At 44.8% G+C, this 21173-nt stretch overlaps 1 protein-coding gene across 2 annotated transcripts in view; it reads left to right on the forward strand.

The window, feature by feature from the left end:
- MICAL1 (microtubule associated monooxygenase, calponin and LIM domain containing 1) overlaps positions 1–21173 on the forward strand; it is a 360133-nt gene that overhangs the window by 77715 nt on the left and 261245 nt on the right. The window contains exon 1 of one of the 2 annotated variants that reach the window (XM_078644321.1): positions 19068–19094. The exons of the other annotated variant lie outside the window; for it this stretch is intronic. Coding sequence (XP_078500447.1) covers positions 19083–19094 — 12 coding nt within the window. The 5' untranslated portion in view covers positions 19068–19082. Of the gene's footprint in view, positions 1–19067; positions 19095–21173 lie in introns of those variants that run through there. 2 annotated transcript variants of the gene reach the window in all.

Below are 21173 nucleotides of genomic sequence, written 5' to 3' on the forward strand. Positions count from 1 at the left end.
ATTTGATTACCCTGAGACTTCAAATAGTAGTCCAGCTCAACTCATGCCCTTAGAGAAACTTTAGAAAGTAGGATACAGAAAACAAAGTTAAGTCCTGTCAATCCCAGGATAGAAGCAGTATGCAGAAGGCCTAGGCAGCCAAGTGGCAGTCCGTCCTGGCAGCACAACAGCTCTTCTTCCTGGCAGAATGTCCTTACTCCAGAAATGTTCTGAGTATATGGTGTCAGAGGTCCAGGACTTATACCCATTTCAGCCTTTGAAGTAGGGAGACTTCAAAGAAAAGTCTTTGTAGTGCACAAGACCCTGCCCCTGCCTCCAGACACACTAGAGGGGGGTATGCAAACTCTTTGATTTTTGGACAGGCACAGCCCTATTCAGGTGCAAGTGTCTGCTCTTCCCACCACTCTTGCTCGGAAAGGTTCATCAGCTCATCAGGATATGCAGGACACACCTCCACTACCTATTTGTGTGACTGTCTATTGTGAATTCACAAAACCCAGCTGTCACCCACCCCAGACATGTATTCTAGGTGAAGGCAGAGGCACAGAATGGTTGAAGTAAGAAAATGACAACTTTCTAAAAGTGGCATTTTCAGACCTGCAATTTAAAAACCAACTTCACTAAAAGATGTGTTTTTAAATTATGAGTCCGGAGACACCAAACTCAAGTTTTCTATTCACTCCCAATTGGAAGATACACTTGTAAAGTGTTACAAGGCAGCTTCAATGATAACATATGGGAGATATAATCCCTGCAGTAGTGAAAACCGAATTTAGCAGTTTTTCAATACCAGGACATGTAAACCTCATAGGTACATGTCCTACCTTTTAAATACATTGCACCCTGCCCAGGAGGCTACCTCGGGCCTAACTTAGGGGTGCCTTACATGTAATAAAAGGGAAGGGTTGGGCCTGGCATGTAGGTGAACTTGCTTGGTCAACATAGCGGTTTAAAACTGCAGACGCAGGCTCTGCAGTGGCAGACCTGAGACATGTTTGAAGGGCTACTCGTGGGTGGCACAATCAGTGCTGCAGGCCCACTAGTAGCAGTTGATTTACAGGCCCTGGGTACATGTCGTGCCCTGTACTAGGGATATTAGTAAGTAAAATATGCTAGTCATGTGAACCCAAATGCCATTGCATTTTAGACCCAGATCACATGCACTTTATCACTGGTCAGCAGTGGTACATTGTCCAGAGTGCTAAAACCAGCAAAAACAAAGTTCAGCACACAGTGACAAACAGGAGGTCAGAAGCAAAACGGCAGGGGAGACTATGCCAAAAGGTGCCTGGTCTAATCTGTATGGGTATGAAAACCCTGATTTAAGTGCTTGCGGAAAGGCTAGCTAATATGATACAAAGACTTGTTAACGAAGATCTGATGGGGTTTATTCCTGGCAGAAACAATATTTCTAACCTGGAGCTCTTGTTGTTATGGATAATCAAGGAGATGGACAGTCTAGTGTAATAATCACCCTTGAAGTAAAACGTGTGTAGGAACCTGGCTCTGTATATACTATACCAAAGTGAGGTATAATGTGCACCGAGTCCAGTGGAGCCCCAAAGGTAGGCAGAGGTATAGTTAGATAGCACCTCACTCTCTATTTGTGGTAGTGTGGTTGAGCAGTAAGGCAGTATCAGAGGACAGTGTTAAGCATTTGTTGTACACACTCAGTCAGCAAATGAATTTACACACTCCAAGACTGAACTTCAGACCAATTGTTTTTGTATAAAAATATTCTTTTAGTTATTTTATTTACTAGAACCAAGCAAGCCTGGCACAGGTAAGTGATAAGTACTTTGCAGTAAATATACAGTTGTAATACAGTTTGGATTGTAATTGTATATGCCCTTTGTTTTGACTTACAGTATTGTTTCAGAGAAATGCAATACTTTGTAAAGACAGTACATAGACTTGAATAGGTTTTTCCGTAAAATTACAGGTAAGTTACTTTTGAGATTACTTTTCATACTCAGAGTAGTATACCTGGATGTTACTCTGGGACATTTCCTCTAAACAGGTAAGTTAAATTGTTTTTGTTAGTACAATTTTAAAGAATTTCTTTAGGTTTTCAAGCTCCACACTTGGAAACTTTTCCAAGAAAAACAGTCAATGTTATCCTATGAAGGAAAATAGTGTTATCGGTTTAAAGGTAAGTATTTGGTAGTAGGAGTTGAGGTTCTGGGAGTAGACTCAGGGGTCCCCCAGGGTCAAGGATGCACTCTTGTTACACCCTCAGCAGCACTAGGGAGGCGGGGTGCAGAGTGCTGAAGCCCAATGTTATCCACTGGGCGATATGAGGCCTTCTGACTAGCTGGCCACCTGGTTGTGGGAGCAAGGCTCCTGGACTTTAGCTCAGGGCAAATGGGGAACAAAGTAGCACCAAAGGTGCACCCTGAGCGGCACTAGGGCGGAGGGGTGCAGAGTGCTGTTTCGACATCGGGCGCCCTGTTTGCAATGGGGAGCCTCCGGTTTGCAAAGGCAATGCAGGCTTGCCGACGAAGGTCTTTTGGGTGCAACCACCACTTCGAGAGGTAAATTGGGAAGGTAGGGGTCGGTTAGGCGCCGTCTGTTTTGGCACCCAAGGCTGTGGGACATCGGGTGCAGGGGTGTCTTTTGGGGTCTGATCTTCTTACCAGTTCCTGGTCGCGGTTGGGGGGGACCTTCTGGATTTAGGCTGCAGGTGTCAGCTGGAGGCTTGAGGCAGGTCAGGGGTTGCCGGATCTCGGGTCAGGATTGCCGGGGTGACCTCCTCGTGGTTTTGCCCACTTGAGCTCGGGCCGTGGACGGTGGGTGCAGAGTGGGGCGGATTTGCGGTTTACGGCCAGGGCCAGAGGTTGCAGCTGAACAAATCCGGTGTGCACGGGAGACAAAGTCTTTGGGTTTGAAGGCAGGCAGGTCCTCCGGGGTTTTTGAGGTTGCTGGCTGCATGACACACCAGGATTTCACAGGAGCAGGTTCGAGGTGGAGACAGGCCTGTAGGGCAGGGGCCAAGTCAGTGGGTGTCTTCCTCTTGTTAGCTGCTGCACGAAAGCTCAATCCTCTTTCTTTCTTCTTCTTTCTTCTTCTTTCTTCTTCTTTCTTCTTCTTTCTTCTTCTTTCTTCTCCTCCCCCTGAGGAAGCAAGTTTCAGGGGTCCCCCTAAATACTAGATTTAGGGGCGTTACAGGTAGGTAAAAGATAGGCACCAATCGATCCCTTCCCTGGGGTGGGTACAACCCCTATTATGCCACTCTCCAGTGGGAGAGGGCATGAGCCTGTCCCATCTGCAAGATGGAAGGGACTGAGAGTTGTGCTTCACCTCACCTCCCCCACCTGAGGGGTGGAGTTGGCATAGGTGGGCACACATCTCTTCCTCACTTGTTTTTCCCGCCAGTTCTCCCGCCCTAAGTGGGGGTCAGAACCAGTAGGGACCAGTTGCTGAGAGCAGCAAGTGGCCTGGGAAGCTCACAATGGTGGCAAGCCTTTGAAGCTTCCCCTTCGTGTACCCTACCCATTTTGGGGGAGGAGGCTTGGCACCTCGTCCCAGGATGTGCATTGTTTCATGCCCCAGAGAGCAGCAGGCTCTCGACCCAGGGGTCCAGAAACATGTCTGGTGGTGGCAGCAGAAAGCTGCCACTCAGCCTGGACACTAGTGGTAGGTTAGTTTTCAGGGGGCATCTCTAAGATGCCTCATGTATGTATTTATTAATTAATTCCCACACTGGCATCAGTGTGGGTTTAATGTGCTGAGAAGTTTGATACCAAACTACTCGGTTATCAGTGTAGCTATTATGATGCTGTGGAGTTCGCAATGACAAACTCCCAGCACCATATACTCCTAATGGCAGCACTGCACTTACAGTGTCTAGGAATGGACTTAGACACTGTAGTGGTACAGGGCTCATGCACCTGTACACCACTGGTATACTGCACTCAGCTAGGGAGGTGACTGACCTCTGCCAGGGCAGTGGGTTGCAGGCCTGGCACACAGAGATGTGTGCCATGTCGACTCTTCACTTTGCTCTGCACCAAAACATGCAGCCTGCAAAGGCAGTGTGTGTAAAGGTACAGGTCCTCTAAGGGTGGCACAATAAGTGCTGCAGCCCTTAGATGTCTTCCCTGGTCACAGTGCTCTGGGTACCTGTGGTACCAGTTACCAGGGGCTAACCTGTGGCTAGAGATGCAAATTGGGTTAGTTTTGGGGAAAGAACACAGGCCCTGGGAACCTGATTGGCAGTGACCCAGGGCACATCAAGTCAAAATGCATCAGTAGTCTGGCAAAAGGTGTGTGTGTGTGTGGGGGGGGTTACTGCAACAGAAATCCACTTTCCTAAAGTGTGTACCTCGGTTGATTGGCAGTATATGAAAATTACGCTTGAGAGATTATGATGAGGCACAATTTTTTTTAAAGGAGTCCCATAGTTATAGTTGAGCACTCACACAATAAGTATCCAATTTTAGAAACAATACAGATGCCAACTGGCCCTTGACATCGCTACTTGTTGCCTTTAGATGTTCACGTTGGCATTTGAGCTTTTACGTGGTTATTTCAGTGTCATGTCCTTAAGCTTGTATTTATATGCTTTGGCGGCAAACGTGATATATCAAAATGTGATTGTTATTACTCAACACTGAACCAATTCCACCTAGGCCGTAGTTAGTACATGAATTTTGCCAAGGATCACCCAAAGTGCAATTTGGGCCAAATCAGCAACGCACTCCTTACCAGGATGGTTGCAAATTGGGAAGCAAGGAAATTAAGGTGGTGTGACCCGTTCAAATATAAATACTCTAAATGGAGCCCGGGTTATATTAGTGAAATAGCCAGAGTTTGTTGCAGCTCCAAGTGTCTCCAAGGAAGAGTGTGCTTTGCTTAATGTTATTATCTGAATGATTATGTGTATACATATTGGAAAGAATGCCAGTAAGCATTCCCAGTTATTGTTTTAGAAGTTTGATATGTTGGTACTTAAGCTTTTGTGGAGTGAGAAGGTTACAGGTTCTTCTCTGCAAACATCAACAACCTTGTGAAAATGGTGACTAGCCACCCAAAGCTTTCAGGTTGCAGCATGTGGTAAAATGGTTTCTTGAAGGCTGCTCAGATCCAGTTAAAAAAGTGGGCAGGTTGTCTGTGAGATGGACCGAGTTGGATAATTGTTATGTAAGCAGGTGAAGCTGCTGCTGCTTCTACACACACCCTCCATTTGACCTGGATCAGAGCAATTAAACTCGCAGGCCAAAAGGTAATGCTGGTTTCAGATTTTCAGTTTCGATGACTAGAACTTTTTTAGGGCACGACCAGGGATAGCAGGTGTCAAAGGTAGCCTTCAGTTTCTACAGAAGTGACATGTTGGAAACAATTTTATATAATTTGCTGATTCCGACCAAAAGTCAGGAAATGTAAAGTTTGTTCTGTACTTTGCATTACTGGCAGCCTAGATGGGGCTCCCAAACGGTCACGAAATAAAATGAAACTCGGATTTGTATAGTGCAGCTTATCAACTGTGAGGGTATCCAGGCGCTCTCCATTGGCAAGAAGCACCATATCAACAAAAGTTTACCATCTCTAATCCAGGGGTCTCCTACATTTGTTGTAGTGAGAGCTTCTTCTGATCAGTGAAAATTATTGTGAGCTACTGAAGCCTAAACAACTTGTACATTGTTGCCAGACACCCCTATGCCCAGCTTCATTGACTTTAAGCCTGGTGTCCACAGAGCCAGATACCATGGTTTGAACAAAATACTTTGACTTGGGGCACTATGACAAGGCTGCTATGTGTGTCAGTGAGAGTGTGGTCTTTGGGGATGTGTAAACATCTGTGCGTATGAATGGAATATATATGTATAGGTGACTGAGAGCCTGTGTCATATGTACTTGCAGCATAGAACATACCTTTCTTCATATGTGGCACCGTTACGTGTATAACACAAACATACAATTTGTTTTAAATGGGAGAAACTTAAAGTGTAGAAAAAAGTTCTGCAAAAATATTCATAATATGGAACATTTTTGGGCACTTTAAATTTGGCTCATTTAAAAAAAAGTCTGCATTTTTCAGTTATACTTATGGCACAGTGTTTACTGGCAGCAAAAGGCCTGCTGTTTGTAAATGCGACACTGAAATGGGAGTGAATTACAAGGAAGAGTTAACGTAGTCATTATTTTCTCCCATTTAAAAGCATTCAGAACCATAATTTTTTCACAGCACCAATACTGCTTTGACAAGGACTTTAATTTGAAAGTTTCATACCTCAGTGCTTCAGTTGTTTACCTGTGTCCCCCAGCCCAGGTCATAAATCCTACTGAGCACAGCTTATTGTCAGACCCTGATATCTGCAGCGTGATTATAATGTAAAATAAACACACCCTTCCCTTTCCTTAACTTTAAAAAGAAAATATGACCTTGTGCTTATTTAAAAATTAACTCCAGGCTTTGGAGCTATTCTGAAGGTGTCTGGGAGCTACTGGTAGCGCCTCCCCTGGTTGGAGACCTAATGTGGGAGGGCTCTCTTGGCATTCTGTAAATCAGGACTCCAAGAGATGAAGAAGAAGCTGACGTGGGAGACCAACCATGTCTACTAGAGTGTGAGCACAACCAGCTTCTATCCAGTAAAATGATTCACTACATGCATACATGAAACTTGACCCCTACAAATTGTGGGTGTGTTCGAGGTGCATTCGAACCAGTCCAATTCTGGCACGCGTTGCTGGAATGTTGAGAAATAGCCCATTTTAAGAAGAGGTGCTTAAGAAACTGACAGAATTTCTTGGCTGGGAGCTGTACTTTCAGCTGAAGTGGTGTTTGGTGAAAAATGTACAGCATAAGAAAAGGTGTAGAGTAAAGCTTCGCTTTAAGTTTTGGGTTTAATAAGAGTAAAATGGCCATGACTTAGAAGGTAAAGAGAGACTTCCTGTACAGATGCAGTGGCTGACGGATACTTGGAGGAATGGGCTGCAGAGAGGTTAGGACAGTGGTGAGCGAGTAGCTACAGGCCGAATGTTTGAGATTTATATGTGGACACAGTCAAGGAGCCCATAGGTGCAGTGCCTGCACCACGGTCGCCATCTTACAGGGTAAAAAGCAACGGAATGTAGGGAAGGCTTTGGCTAGCTGTGATTCAAAACAGTCTATAAATATGTATGCTTGGACCGAGAATGCTGATAAATTTACTTACAAATATATTAAAAGGAGTATGTAAATGGGCTGAATTGAGACTAATATTTCACTGTTTACAAAACTATCTGCTGTTGATACATAGAAAAGAATCTGTGGAGAGCATGCTCTGTACTTGTTTTGCTAATGCAAATCATTAAAGAAATATAAGCAAAAAAGGTACGTGCTCATACTAGATGCAAAACTATGGGGCCTTTTGTCTGTGGTAGGGAACGTTTTCATACGGGTGGCTAGGTGCAGAGATGTGTGAAACCTAGCAGGAAGTGGCTGGTTTGGGTCCTTTGGATCCTCACTGCCCTCCACCAACCTGCTGGCAGGCAGGAATTACCCCAATGGGGCAGAATGAATCCATGAGTCTCAGGTGCTTCCAAAGCCATTGTGATCCATTTGGGTAGTTGTGGACTAGCGAGTGTATGTTTCTTGAAGACCAGTCAAGATTATTGTAAAAATGTGCCTCTGGTATGCATTTGCATTCGAGATTAAGGAGTATATTCATTTTTTCCCAGTTTTTATAACGAGGCAGCGGTACGTTGTATATTAGACATCATGCATTACAATTCAGGCCAGCAGTTAGGCCTATTAACGACATTCTAATTATACATTTCCAGCATGTCAACCATTTGTAGAAAGCATATTATAGGGGCAGCATCTGTTTTATATTGCACAATTCCAGAACAAATTATTTACCGTGGTCTTCATAGCGTTGATAGTGTGTCTAATTTGCCCACGCCAAGTATGCTGTTGAAGGCTTCAGATATCCTTGGTGCAGGTAGAGTAGGGGAGTAGTGAGTTAAGCACCTCAGTGTTCGCAACTCGTGGATTGATTTGCCAAACCATTCTCTTATTTGAGAGGGAAGGTTCTACCCTTAAGTCAGTTCAGTTCAATAAATCTTTATTTCGATGATAAAAACCATCATAAAAATACAAGTTATAAAAATTCATTTACATTACAATACTGAACTATATGTAAATTTAAAAAACAGATACATAGCTAATAAAATTCATATAGAGAGAATACAGATTTTATGTACATCATAGCTTAATCCCGTGTGTTCCGTAGCCTGACAGCGATTTTTAAAAAGCTTATCACAGAACATAAAGTGCGAGTATCATTTGCTCTTTGTAAAAAGAGTAATGCAGCTTTAGCATGACGCAATTTTTTCTCTCTTAAAATGTCGACTAGGAAACTACGCCTACGGGTCTGATAAAATGAACAAAGGAGTACAAAATGAGTGTCCTGCGGAGACCTATTGTCACAGCCGCAGGCACCCTTCTGCTCAATCGTTACAGTAAAACCAGAGGGATAAGATAATATATTTTGTAACAAATTGAGCTTAAAACGGCACATTAAAAACCTATCCTGCTGATTGTGAATCAGCCATAAGTAGGGTTCCATACCCTCCCCGTTGTTAATTAAAGAAAGGGCCACTACTGAACTCTTTGATGACTCAGTGCCTACTCTGATCATGTTATAATTTTCCAGCAGTAGTTTCCTGACTAATGGTTTACAATTGGTAGCAATCGTGGAGGGATTACTAAAAAGAGTATGCTGGCCAATGGACTCTAGTGTGTTTTTGACAAAATTTAGCCATGGAATATGCAGGTCCTTATCCCTTTGCAGACAACAGGCGGTGTGTGAGACCAGTCCTTCACTTTTTGTGAGAGGCCTGCACTCACAGACTAAAACTGCACTAGGACTAGCGACACCCCACTGGGAGCGGCTTCATTGTGGTACACTGTTGATGAGAGTGCCACTTAGGGTGAAGTTGACCGTCACGTGGAGCTTGAACGACCGGTGTTTCATGTTGGAGGATGATGTGTTCGCAAATGTGCTGCAACTGATGGTCTTGTGGATGACCGTAATTTCGCCTTCGGGATTGTGAAGTCTATCTTTTATGGTAATCTTGTAGCCAGGGGCAATGGCTGTGGCAATTTCGAGTGCTGATGCAGGGTTCAGCGAGGTTGCTGTTAGGAAAGGCAGGTCGGAGGCATTGCCGTGCAGCAGGTCCCAGATCTCTGTAGCATGTTTCGTGAGTGGGCATGTGTTGAGGAGCATACATGTAAGTGCGGAATGTTGTGTGGGTGGTTGCAGGACTATGTTACTGTGAGAGAGTGGGATGTAGTGTGCTGTTGGTTTGGTGAGTGTTGGGTGTGGTTAAGAGCATTATAACTTGCAGAAAGCACAGGACAATGTTTCCTCTGTGTTGTGTGGTGCGGCAAGGCAGCAGCATGTGGAGCAGCAGCAGTGGTTAATGGCACAGAGGATTGCAGCATGGTAGTGGCTGGAGGGTAGAGGGCCAGGATCTCTGGTGCTGTGCATGGTCAAGGCGTGGACTGACTTGCCTTTGGTGTGGCAGCTACTCGTCCATGCTGTATTAGCCATTAATTAGGTCCTGGGAAGGGGGGGGGGAGGAGTGATGCCACTTCCTGTGCGGTTGGGTGATGGGAAATCCAGTGATGTCACTTCCTGTGCTGATGGAGACTTCTCTTGCTTGGCTCCTCCTTTAAAATACAGTTTTGGCAGGAAACACAGGATGTCTCTTCATGTGCATATGGATGATGGAAACATCTCTGTACTCTTGATTGTATCCTGGAGCTGGATGGTGTTTTTTTTCTTCTTCTTTTTTTCCTGTTGGACAGTGAGTGTTTTTTTGTTGGGTGAGGTGCTTGCTGTTAAGTGTAGTTGCTTTCTAATCAACAGGGGAATACCTTCTATTCGAATGAACAGCTGTCTTTCTGGTGGATGCTATGTTCTTTCATTTGGCTATGCTCTCTTCTGGATGGAGAACTTTCTGATAGGTGGGAGTACTTTCTATTGGTTTGAACAATCATTTATTGGTTGCAGTGATTTCTATTGAGTAGGGACAGTTTCTGTGGGCGGGGATGCTCTCGGCTAAGTTGAGTGATCTGTTGATTCAGGTGCTTTCATTTGGGTGTACGTATGCTCTTTCTTGGGTGAGAATACTTTTAGTTTGATGGAAACCCCATTGCTAGGTGTGTGTGCAGATGCTTGCTGTTGAGAATTGGATGATTCTTTTTGCATGGCAAAAACGTGTTTGGTAGAGATGCTTCCTGCTGAGAGTGGACACTTACCCTCTGAGCAGAGATCATCTCTGATGGAAGAATTGCCTGCTGGGTGAGGATTTTCAATGGGGTGCTGTGCTCTCCATTGGATAGAAATGTTGGTTTGTTGCATATGCTTTCTGTGGTTGGAAACATGTTGGAAAATTCCCTTCATTGGTTCAGTACTGATTTTGGTTTCTTTGATTGCTCCCATTTAGATGGTGATAATTTGTTGTGACTAGGGAATTTTCTGAATTGTATTTTCATATGGTGACAGTTTCTAGTTGACTTGTGATAGTTATGTAAATATTTGATATGCTCTTGTCTTTACTAGCAGTCCTTTTGCTGTAATTTGTTTTATAATAGACCACCTAATCTTCTTGGAGGGTTTGATGGATGATCTTTATTATGTTGCTGAAATGTCTCACTGTGTTTGAACTGAATATGGATAGGTTTGGTTGTCATGAATGCAGTTGTTTTCTTAATAGTTGCTTCTTAAATTGAGGATGCTAAAGTTTGAATTTTGAGTTGTATTTGGATTTTTCATGCTTTAAATTACATTCTCTTGTTAGACTGCAATAGGAATTAGTATAGAAATAGGAGTTTGTGTTCTTTGGATGCTCGTCTCCTGGAAGATATCCTGTCTCATTGCATTTTGGGCCATTGATGATCAGGATGTGCTGTTTGGGGTGACCGTGGGTCTGACAAGGGGCGATTCACTTGCACTATAATGTTAGCATTGGAAGAGGGCGTGCTTTATTGCTTTGGCACCTTTGGTGCTTCTCACCAATGGGTAGGATTTTTCTGCGTGGAGTACCTGCATTCCTGATCTCCCTGAAATTATTGTGCGTAACTCTTCCGTCCTCTAAACTAGACCTGAGCTCTACAGAGGTGTATAGCATTATCACGCTGCCAGGATACTCTAAGGAATTTTTAAACAATTATTCTAATTTTCCTTGTGGATTCAATGGGGTGTGAAGGACTTTGTACATTACATCACTTAAATCAATGACTTTTCCAGTATCCGATAATAAAGTGTATGCTTGACAGCTAATTGTAAATACAAAATGATACTACATATTGTACACGTTACCCTATACTTCTTGCCAGATACGTCTCTTCATTCTCATTGTACCAAACATTCAATTTGACGTATGAGAAAAGGAATGACATAACAGTAAATGAACATGAACTATACAGTTGTGTGTATTGAAGTAGAAGGTAGATTATACAAAATAATAATGCCTTTGGGATTCTCTCTTGAAGGATTTGTTCCTATATTGTGTATCGGTTATACAGGCTGGTACAATGATGGTGTGCTAGTATAATTGTGTGTTCAGGTCTTACTTTCCCAGTTGTAACCATCTAGATGGCATTCAGTGGGTACATAGAAGTCATATTTGTATTCCAAATTCACTGAGAAAGAGCTTCATAATATCGCCAATATAGACCCCATATGGTCTCTTTGTATATAGTTCGTAGCCAAGAGAAATAGTTCAGTAGTCCATTCAGTCACCATAGGTATATTTTCAGACTTCCTGTGCCATAAGTTGCACATTTTCCCCATGAATAGTGCAGTTGCCGTCCAGAAGCACCATTGTGAGGTTGTATGTTCCACATAAATTGTATCGTGTAAAAGAGGTCAACTTCATTTAGGTGGGGAAGGATCAACTACTTGTTTTCCTCAGTACTTGTCCGGCTTTAGTTCAGTAATTCATTCAGGGAAGGACAATAAAATGTGTACAAGGTCACTTCTGTGAGTTCAATCCCCCTATATAATATTTATTTATTTTTATAAATATTTTTATTTCGTTTATTAAATAAAACAAAACATTAAACAAAGCATGGATACACAATACACATTGCATAGCATTCCACATTTGCCATGTAGGGCAATTTTAAAACAAAATATCTATTGCGATTGAGTCTACAAATGGGCTTGAGCGGCCTGGGCGCAAAGAAAAAATCAAAAGCACTGTTACAGTTCTCATGGTTACACATATTTGGAACAAACAGTACATATTTGAAGGCTCATCCCCTGGCCGTTTGGGCGACGGACTCCCACCCTTCGCTTCTCCCTCCACCGCCAATCCGTAATATTTTAACCATGGGGCCCATATTTTCCAGAACTTCTTGGGACAGCCCCGTGCTTTGTACATCACCAGTTCTGCAACCATATACAAGTAAAGACTTGCCCTCCATTTGTTAACAGTAGGTGTTTGCGGGCCTCCCAGTATTTATCTACATCCCGTTTGGCCACTACCAACCCCAGGTTAAGTAGCACAAGTTTGCGCCTTGGGATGTGTACCTCTGTCGGAATTCCCAAAAGGAGAAACCGTGGCTCCAGTTCTATTTGGACTTCCAATATGAAATTGAGCTCCCCCAAAATAGTTCCCCAATATGCCTGTATCTCATTACACTCCCAAAGGGTATGTATGAACGTCCTTCGTTCAGTGTGGCATCGAAGACACTCCGGGCTCTCGGCTCTCCCTATTTTATGCAATTTGGCTCTATCAAAATAAGTGTGATGTAGTATTTTGTACTGGATGAGACGTAACCTCAATTTAATTGCCACTTCACGTGGATTCATGAGAGCGGCCTCCCAATCTATATCCTCCAGTGCACTAGTGATCTTTTACCATTTTGCTCAAAGTGGACCTAGTCTATCGGGCATGTTATTAAGTAAGGTTATGTAGGTAAATGAAACTGCTTTAGCCGGGATTTCCTCCTAGAGGAGGCGATCTTCTAATGTAATGTAATGTAAAGTGTATACTTGTAAAGCGCACTGTTGCCAGCCGGTGTCCTGGCGCTGTATACCGCTGGGGAACCCGTATTCCGGTAGTGACGCCCCATCCAACACCTCCGCCCCCCCCATACATGTTACAAACGGAGGTATGCATATGACTGGTTGTCGTGAAGTTGACATCTAGCTTGCAGCGTGTTGAAAGAGGCCAGCACACCATGTTCCAGGGCATCTCCTATTTTAAAAATACCTATTAGGTCCCACTGCCTAAAGCCACTCAACTTTCCAATTTCTTTAAGCCCAGTCCCCTCCCACAGTGGGGTTTCTCTGGTGCATTTTTGGTCCCACTTCTTTTGTCGCTCAGCGCTCTTCCATGCCTCCAGCGTCCTCTGGGTCACTTGGAGCAATCTACTACATCCCATACCTCCATAAATATAGTGAAGATGGGTATGATCTCTAAACTGCAGCCTTTCAAGCCTATATTTTGGGTGATCTCCAGATGCATGGATCTATTAATTGATTACAATAAGGTGGGCTGCTCTATAGTATGACCCAATATCTGGTAGTCCCAAAAAGGGTAGACTTAGTCCAATTGATCCTATATCCTGCATGGCGCCCATAATCTTAAACGATTCATAGGATTTGAGGGAGCGTCTCTGTCTGGTTTGTCACAGTAAAATATAATCTGCATATAAAGATATGCGTTCTTCAGCTATCTGTCGGGAGTCATCCACGATAAGGGCAAACAGTAGGGGGAGAGCGGGCATCCCTGCCTAGTCCCCCGCCGGATCGGCCAGGTCTCAGAAAGAGTTCCATTGACCCTAACCCTGGCCTCAGGCGTCTTGTATAACAAGGCTACCCATTCCCGGAATCCCAGGCCAAATCCAAATTTCTCTAAAGTGCGTCTCATAAAGGGCCAATGGATGGTGTCAAATGCTTTCTCCGCAACCAGGAAGAGTAGCAGATGAGCCTCCTCTCGGTCTCTGACCACGTCCATCCAATTGGCTACTCATCGTAGATTGTAACGTGTGGCTCATTTCGGCATGAAGGCAGTCTGATCTTCATGTATCAAGGAGGTGATAATGGATATGAGACGTGTCGCCAGGATAGTGGCCAGGATCTTAGTTTCTATATTTAATAGTGAAATGGGACGATAGGACGATTTCCCCTCTTTGGGAATCACCACCACCGTTGCCAGTCTAAGATCTGCCCAGAGTATCCCATCCTCTTTAGAGGCCATAAACATCTTACGTAAATGTGGGGCCAGCAGGGCACTGTATGTTTTAAAAAATTCCCCTGGGAGGCCATTAGGGCCTGGGGTTTTCCCTGCTTTTAATCGACCAATGGCCTCTGTGACCTCCGCCAGAGTGATATCCTCATCAAGCCTGTCCCCTCTCATCGGGGGGATGGCAGGGGAGCTCGACCACCTCAACGTATTGAGTTATTTGTACCTCAGGAAAGAGCAATGTGGCCCCATGAGATTAGTTTTCCTGTAGTAGTATGATACCAGGTTTAAGCCTTTTAAGATGGTTCAAAACTAATCCTCTTTAAATGTTGTTCCCTAGTTCGTTGACGTTCCACGTCATCACTGTGTACCCATCAATAGCCATTGAGTACGAAAAACTAAAGTTTCCTGCGCCCATCTGAGTCCCTCAACACCACCCAAGCAATGCCAGTTCATCTCAGTATCCATGCAAATTATCCGAACAGAAATGCCCTCCCCTCTACCAAAACACATAATCCAGAACATTTAGTAGTGTCCATTGTGTCCCCCTCAACACTCTCTGCAGGTACCCCCACCACCCCCAATTTCGTCAACGTGACAACAATGGGCTGTAGCCCTCCCCCTTTCCCTACTCACTCAACTATAGTACAAAACAAAAATGACAACCCACTGTATATTTCCCTCTCTCGTGGCAACAGTTTCAAATGTCCTCTAAGCCTCGGAAATCGTACAGCGTCTCTAAGGAGTGCGTCTGGCCCAAACTCATCTCTCCTGCCTTGGTTGAGAGTCCTAGACCAGAGGGCCTGGGCCTAAGCCTCCAGCTGTTGAATTATCTCCAAAAGAGGGTGTGCATTGTCCAGAGCCAGGGACTCGTGCCTCTCCGACTGATCAGAATCTCCATGGCCACTTGATCTCTGAGAGGTTCTCGACGTGCATTCCAGAGCTGTGTCATCATCCGACTCTGATATGGTAGTTTTCTGGTCCCTAGGCCTCCGGGATCTCCCCGGCGTTGTCCTGATGGAAGTCCAACGTTTGAGCACTCGTCTCCGTCGCTTTCCCTGGGGCCGTTCCCCTATATTTATTGTGGACTAAATCCCCCTCAATGAATTTCTCGGTGCTTATGACTTTTGTGCTTTGCAGCCCAACTCCAATTCACATCTAGGCCTGGGTGACAGCTACAATTGGTGCATACTTTCCTGACAGCCACAGAACAGGAAGGGCTGGGTGTGACAGGGCGTTACATCTGTATTTATCTGCATACTAATGGTCTTCCTGTGCTGTGAGAGGTATTTCACACTTTACATTTGTATAGGTTGTGTCCTGTCCTCAACTCACACAAAGGGCTGATTTACCCCCTACTGACGTCTGGATCAAAGACTGGGTTGAAAGGGATTGGTGGCACTTGAAAGTGTTCCTTTTGAAGTCACCCCTTGAACAAATACATTTTTGAGTACAAGTACAAGGGGCGCTGACCCCATGATTTTAGATAGTGCGTGGACTTGTAACCAGACGCGGCTGGCTCTAAAAACTACACATTGCCAGAGGACTGCTGTGCTGCCTGGAGAAACTGCATCTTGGACTACTTTGTTGTGCTTACCAGCTGCCTGTTGAAGCTGCTAGAGGGACTTCCACTCTGCTATAACTAACTTTGTGTGCTGGCTTTCCTGCCTGCTGCTTCACATGTGCTCTCCAGGGACGGGTGGGCTTTACCCCCTCCCTGTTCAGTTGGGATCTCTGAAGATTCCATCCAGATAAAGCCTACAACAAATGGTGTGGATTTGAGTGAGCAACCTGAAACTGGCCGTGGGACTCGTGGGTCCGTGCATAGAACTGTTTTCCCTCAGCGTGTGGCGAGCGCTGCCCCATATCCACAAGGTAGTGCTACTGCCCTTTTTAAGAGGAGTGCGTGTTGAGTGATTCGCTATGTTTGTGCCCCATACATCCCGGCAGTGAGAGCGGAGTGTCCTCTTTTCAAAACACGCCACACAGGCAGTGTGGGCACGTGTCAACTGGCTCCCCACTGTTGGGATACGTTACCTGGCTAACAGGGATTACGGCGCTCTCGTGTGCCCTGCCCACCTGGTTTAGGATACAAGCTGCATCAAGCTTAAAAACACGGGTCCTGCTTCCAAGACCCGCTGCCATTTGTCTTCTGTTGAAGAGACTCCTCCAGCCACCACGTGGACACCTCGTTGCTGTCTCCCCGCAGGTATTGCTTACTGAGGATCAGCCCATGTGATTTTAGAGCCTGTCCTGCTGTCCTCACAGCTGGACGCCTCCACTTTTGTTTTACTCAAGCGCCGGCCGAAGGGGTCTGGAAGAACAGGCTGTGCTTGCACAAGTTTGGCATGCTCACTAACTGGACCTGAGCTGTCCTTGAGATTGGGCGGCTATGTAGTCACTAAGGAAGCTGCACTGTGGTTTTAGCAGCTGCACTACACGCTCGTGGGTAGCTGCTTTTGCCTTTTCTGACTGCGCGGGACCCACTGAGGTCTCCCTGTTACCCTCTCTGGTGTGTGGGTGCCCCTTCCTCCTCTAGTGGGGGCTGGGGGTACCGGTTAGTGGATTGTGCATGACTGGATGAGCCCTCAACTGAGGCCCCTGTTCCGGAACTTGTTGCCTTTGGAAACTGGAACTTACCGTAATATGTCTAGTATGTGATCACTATGGGGATGCCTGTATAAGGTATAATAGGAGAGCCGGTGCGCTGCACCCTATACTTATGGTGTTATTTAGTGGCCCATGTACTTATGGTAATACCTGGTCATTTATGTGTATTTCCTCTAACCTAACTATAACATCAGTGCTTGACGTGCAACATTGTATGTAGTTATTGATTCTTGCATTGTCAGGATAACAATTACTACCTCATTATTTGCATAATATGCACAGTATTTATGATTCAAGTTGTTTTGATCTTGTGTTATGTATAATATACCATATATATTTTATATAATCCTGTGTGGAGTCTCATGTGTGGTGTGTTCATTGTGCTTCTATGTGAGTGTGTTACACATATGCTTTATGCGTTGCCTTTGATACGTCTGCATACTCCGTTCCAAGCTACCAGAGGGGGAGCACAGGTTATCTTCGGTGTGTAACTTAATTTTCCTGACTAGAGTGGTGGTTTCTGCCTGGCTTAGGTGCATACACTAGCCAACCAGAAACCCATTTCTAACAAGGATCCAATCCTAAAAGGATTTGATTTACCCCTCCCTCAGTACATCGTCAAACGTGTGTATTCCTTTCACAGCCCATACATGCGAATATACCAGCTTACCTCCGATCATTAGCCCTGCATTATTCCTCAGTGGTGCCTCACTGTGTAGATATTTGTATGTTTTTTGTTGGGTATGAGATGTTTGCATTTACCATTGCTCGTGTCATGGGAGGCAAGGGTTAAGCGGAAGGCCTTTTATTGTACAAAAAGTTAAGACCGGACACATGACCATGGTACTACCTTTTGATAGAGACCAGTTCCGGAGGTTATTTTCTGTCTCGCATGAAGTGATTCAACTGAAACAGTTGATGAGCTAAAAGGTATAATTTCATGTCTGGGAGTCTTAAGCCCTCTGCAGTCATAGGACATGAAATTTTGAAGGGTGAAGGAGTTTTTCCTCCCGGCCCACACAAAGTGCTTTATTCTAGACGTTATATTTTTAAGAACGACAATTGGTATCCGTAGGAGGAGTATACATAATACGCAAGTGTAATGTAGTGCTACTACCATTGTTGTCTCTGGTGCTTGTCCCAGAGTGAGAGCTGAAGTGCAGACCATCTAACGGAGTCCTGGTCTGTTTGGCCCTTTAGCAGCTGTCTAGACCTCTGTTGATAAGTCCTCTTAGATATTTAAGGTGTGACCGTTTCCTTAGAACCCAAGCGCTTCATCGACATGCCTACCAGTAAGCGTAAACATTGATAGGACTTTGCTTGCTTCTCAATTTGCAGGCTAGCCTGGGAAGGAAGAGTGCTAAGAGCGGTAAGACTAGGTAAGGAGGTATTCACATGTTTTAGTGTCCGCAGAATGTTATCAAGTGTACAGGAGTGCTTGGAGGGTGGGAGGGTTGCTTAATCCCATATCTATGCCCTTGGGTTGTTTATTTTGTCTAATTTCTGCAGTCCGCGGTTCTAGGGCCAGTAGAAATAAGAGGGGATTATGGGCAGGCTTCCTGCTGTGCCTGTACCTTTAAAATATGGCGGATAGCAAGTAGGGCACAAGTCGGGATACATGCGGGATTACAATGTGTATAAATCACATATCATCTTCCATAGCTCACTGTGCTATTATCCTTGCTATGCGCTCAAACGTACACATGATAGACCAGATAAACATATGTGTGAGGGCTTAAGATCTGATGCCACTTCTTGTGATGCCACTATGTGTAAAGTCCTGGCTTGTGATTTCACTTCTGGTGATGTCAATTCCTGTGATGTCACGTGCCGTGATGTCACTTGCAAACTGCCTAACTAGGTGAGTCCCCCCACTTTTTTATTTAGGACTTGTGCCCTGATAGCAAGCCCCACAATATGTTGTGCTGTGGAATCCTTAGGCAGCCATTACACTTCTTAGAATAAAATCTAATTTTCCCATGTCTCCATTGCAGGGATCGCTGGCCCAGCGTGCTGCTGAGCTGCTGGCTTTCTGACGTCTGACTGTGTGTTTGCTTTCTTAGGTACACTGTTGTGCCAACAATAGTTTGCGTTCCAGAAACCTCGTGCCAGGATGGAGACTCTAGTGTGGGTTTTCCGCAAACAGAACAGGCTGTGAGTACATTGCTGAGGTATTGTTGCAGTGATTGGGCGTGCATCAAGAGCGCTGGACTCTTGCACCGGCTGAAAGAGCACGCTGTGCATCATGTACTCTATGCATCTTGAAGTCTTCGCCCATTCTTCACATGCTCACAGCTGTAAGCTTCTTTTACATTGTGCATTAATAACATTAACGACTACAACAAAAGCCAAGCTGTTCCAAATTAACCTTTACTTATTTTTTTTATTTTTTTTTATTTAATACAATTTTATATAGCGCAAACTTTACCTGACGGTGCCAGAGCGCTTTACATAAGAACCAGTTGCAAAAAATAAGGATTTAGGATTACATGCGTTGCATAAAAGATACAAAAAAAAAAAAAAATCAAGTCACATAAGGAGGAGATACAAATGGATATACTCTAAGAGTCACATAGGAATGGTAGAGAGTACAAAGGTCTACGCATATACTAGTGATTAGAGTTATATTATATATATATATATATATACATACATACATACATACATACATATACACACATACATATACACACATAGTAGATTTTCTCAGGTCAAGACCCCCCAAAAAAAACAGGAAAGCAGAGTTTCATTAAGTGGAGTCGGAGGGGGGACGCAGTCACAGCACCAAGGGAGGGTGGGAAGGATACCAGGGTATGGAGAAAAGGCAGAACAGAAAAGGGAAGAAACATTTGAGGATCGTCAAGGGGGAAATGAGGGAATGGACAAGATGGCAGGTCAGGGTCCAGAGAAAAGAGGCCGGGAACAGCAGCAAAATGGCGGCCAGGACAAAGGAAAAAGTAAAGAGGTGCATGAGAGTCCTTGCTGGTTTGTTGACTGTTGGCTGGCGGTCACTGACGCTTTTCGTTGGGCCGCTTTATAAATCTAGAGTTGGATGTCCCGCGGTTCCCCTGCCTCGAGCTGCAGCTTGAAGGAGGCTTTCCCAATGTTGGCACGTTGCGCTCTCTATCTACCGTGGCTAGAGAGCTCACCGGTCTGTCCAGCCATGCACCGCACACACTCGCTGCTTGCCCGGGAGCCCCCGTTACCTGCAGCACGTTGGGGGGCCTCAGCCGCTGCAGCAGCACCATCTCCTTGAGGATCTTGTAGGAGGCAAGCCGGTAGCAGTCCCGGGCCGCCCCGTACTGCCGCAGGAAGCTCTCCATGTCGTGCCCGCCCAGGTCCACGGTCTTCGCGCAGCCCAGCCCGGGGGGCTACAGGGCCAGCCTCTGCTGGTGTTTGGAGCACAGATGCTCGTCTTGGGGTTTCTCAGGTGATGAATTTAATCTGAACATTTCCATGATGTTTCTCAGCTCCCAGTTAGGTCTCGGTTACCTTCGAGGGTAACATTCCCTTGAAGGTTATGTCTCAGGTTACCGAGCTGCAGGCTAAGGATCTGGCTATTCAGCCCAACGCTGCCTCAGACAGGCTACTTGATACTGGTCTAGTTTCGATTTTAACGAGTGACTCAGTTTTGCTTTTCACAGTGCACAGGAGCTTTTGAGCTTGATCAGGGCTTTAAGTGGGGTGAAAAAAAGTGGCTTGTCTCTAAGGGGCATGGTCAGTGCAATTAATGGTGTGGCTTAAACACCTAAACTAAACTTCTATGATTCCCATAGTGTGCCACCCAACCAGTATTCTGGAGCCTCTCAGCTTCTCTGTTTTGCAGCTAACTATGGAACACAACTGACATGCACCTAAAACGAGCCAGGACTATTGACTTTGCCAGTGGTTGTTAGCTGTTTGAGATAAAGGAGTAACAACAATGATTTCGTAAGTAAATAATATTCAAAATGTTCAGATTGTGAGTTTACCATTACTTGAGGCCTGTGGAAGGGGTAGTGGTTTCAAGAGTGTCTCAGTCACTCCTGTTAGGTTCAATCCGTTAGACCGGTGTGTCCTTTCTAGCGCCACATCGTCTGCATCTATGTATTTTACACTTGGGACCACTGGAATTATGCGATTTTACGGCTGTAGCGTTTACGAAATAATGGTTGTGTTTGCCACATAATTCTTCATCTGTTGCATAATCTGCAGTTTCCAGTGAAAAACTAAATTTCGTTTCCAGTTCGCACAGATCAAAAGGTGCTACAATTGCAGTAATACTTGTCATGCAGTGGAAGGCTCTTCGCAAAGGTTAACTGGTTCTCTTTCTATTGCTTATTTCTTGCATCAAAAGTGTTAATGTGCAACAACAGCCAAAATAATGGGGTAGCAGT

This window comes from Lissotriton helveticus, chromosome 5_1 (assembly GCF_964261635.1).
Source record: "Lissotriton helveticus chromosome 5_1, aLisHel1.1, whole genome shotgun sequence".
NCBI classification, from domain to species: domain Eukaryota; kingdom Metazoa; phylum Chordata; class Amphibia; order Caudata; family Salamandridae; genus Lissotriton; species Lissotriton helveticus.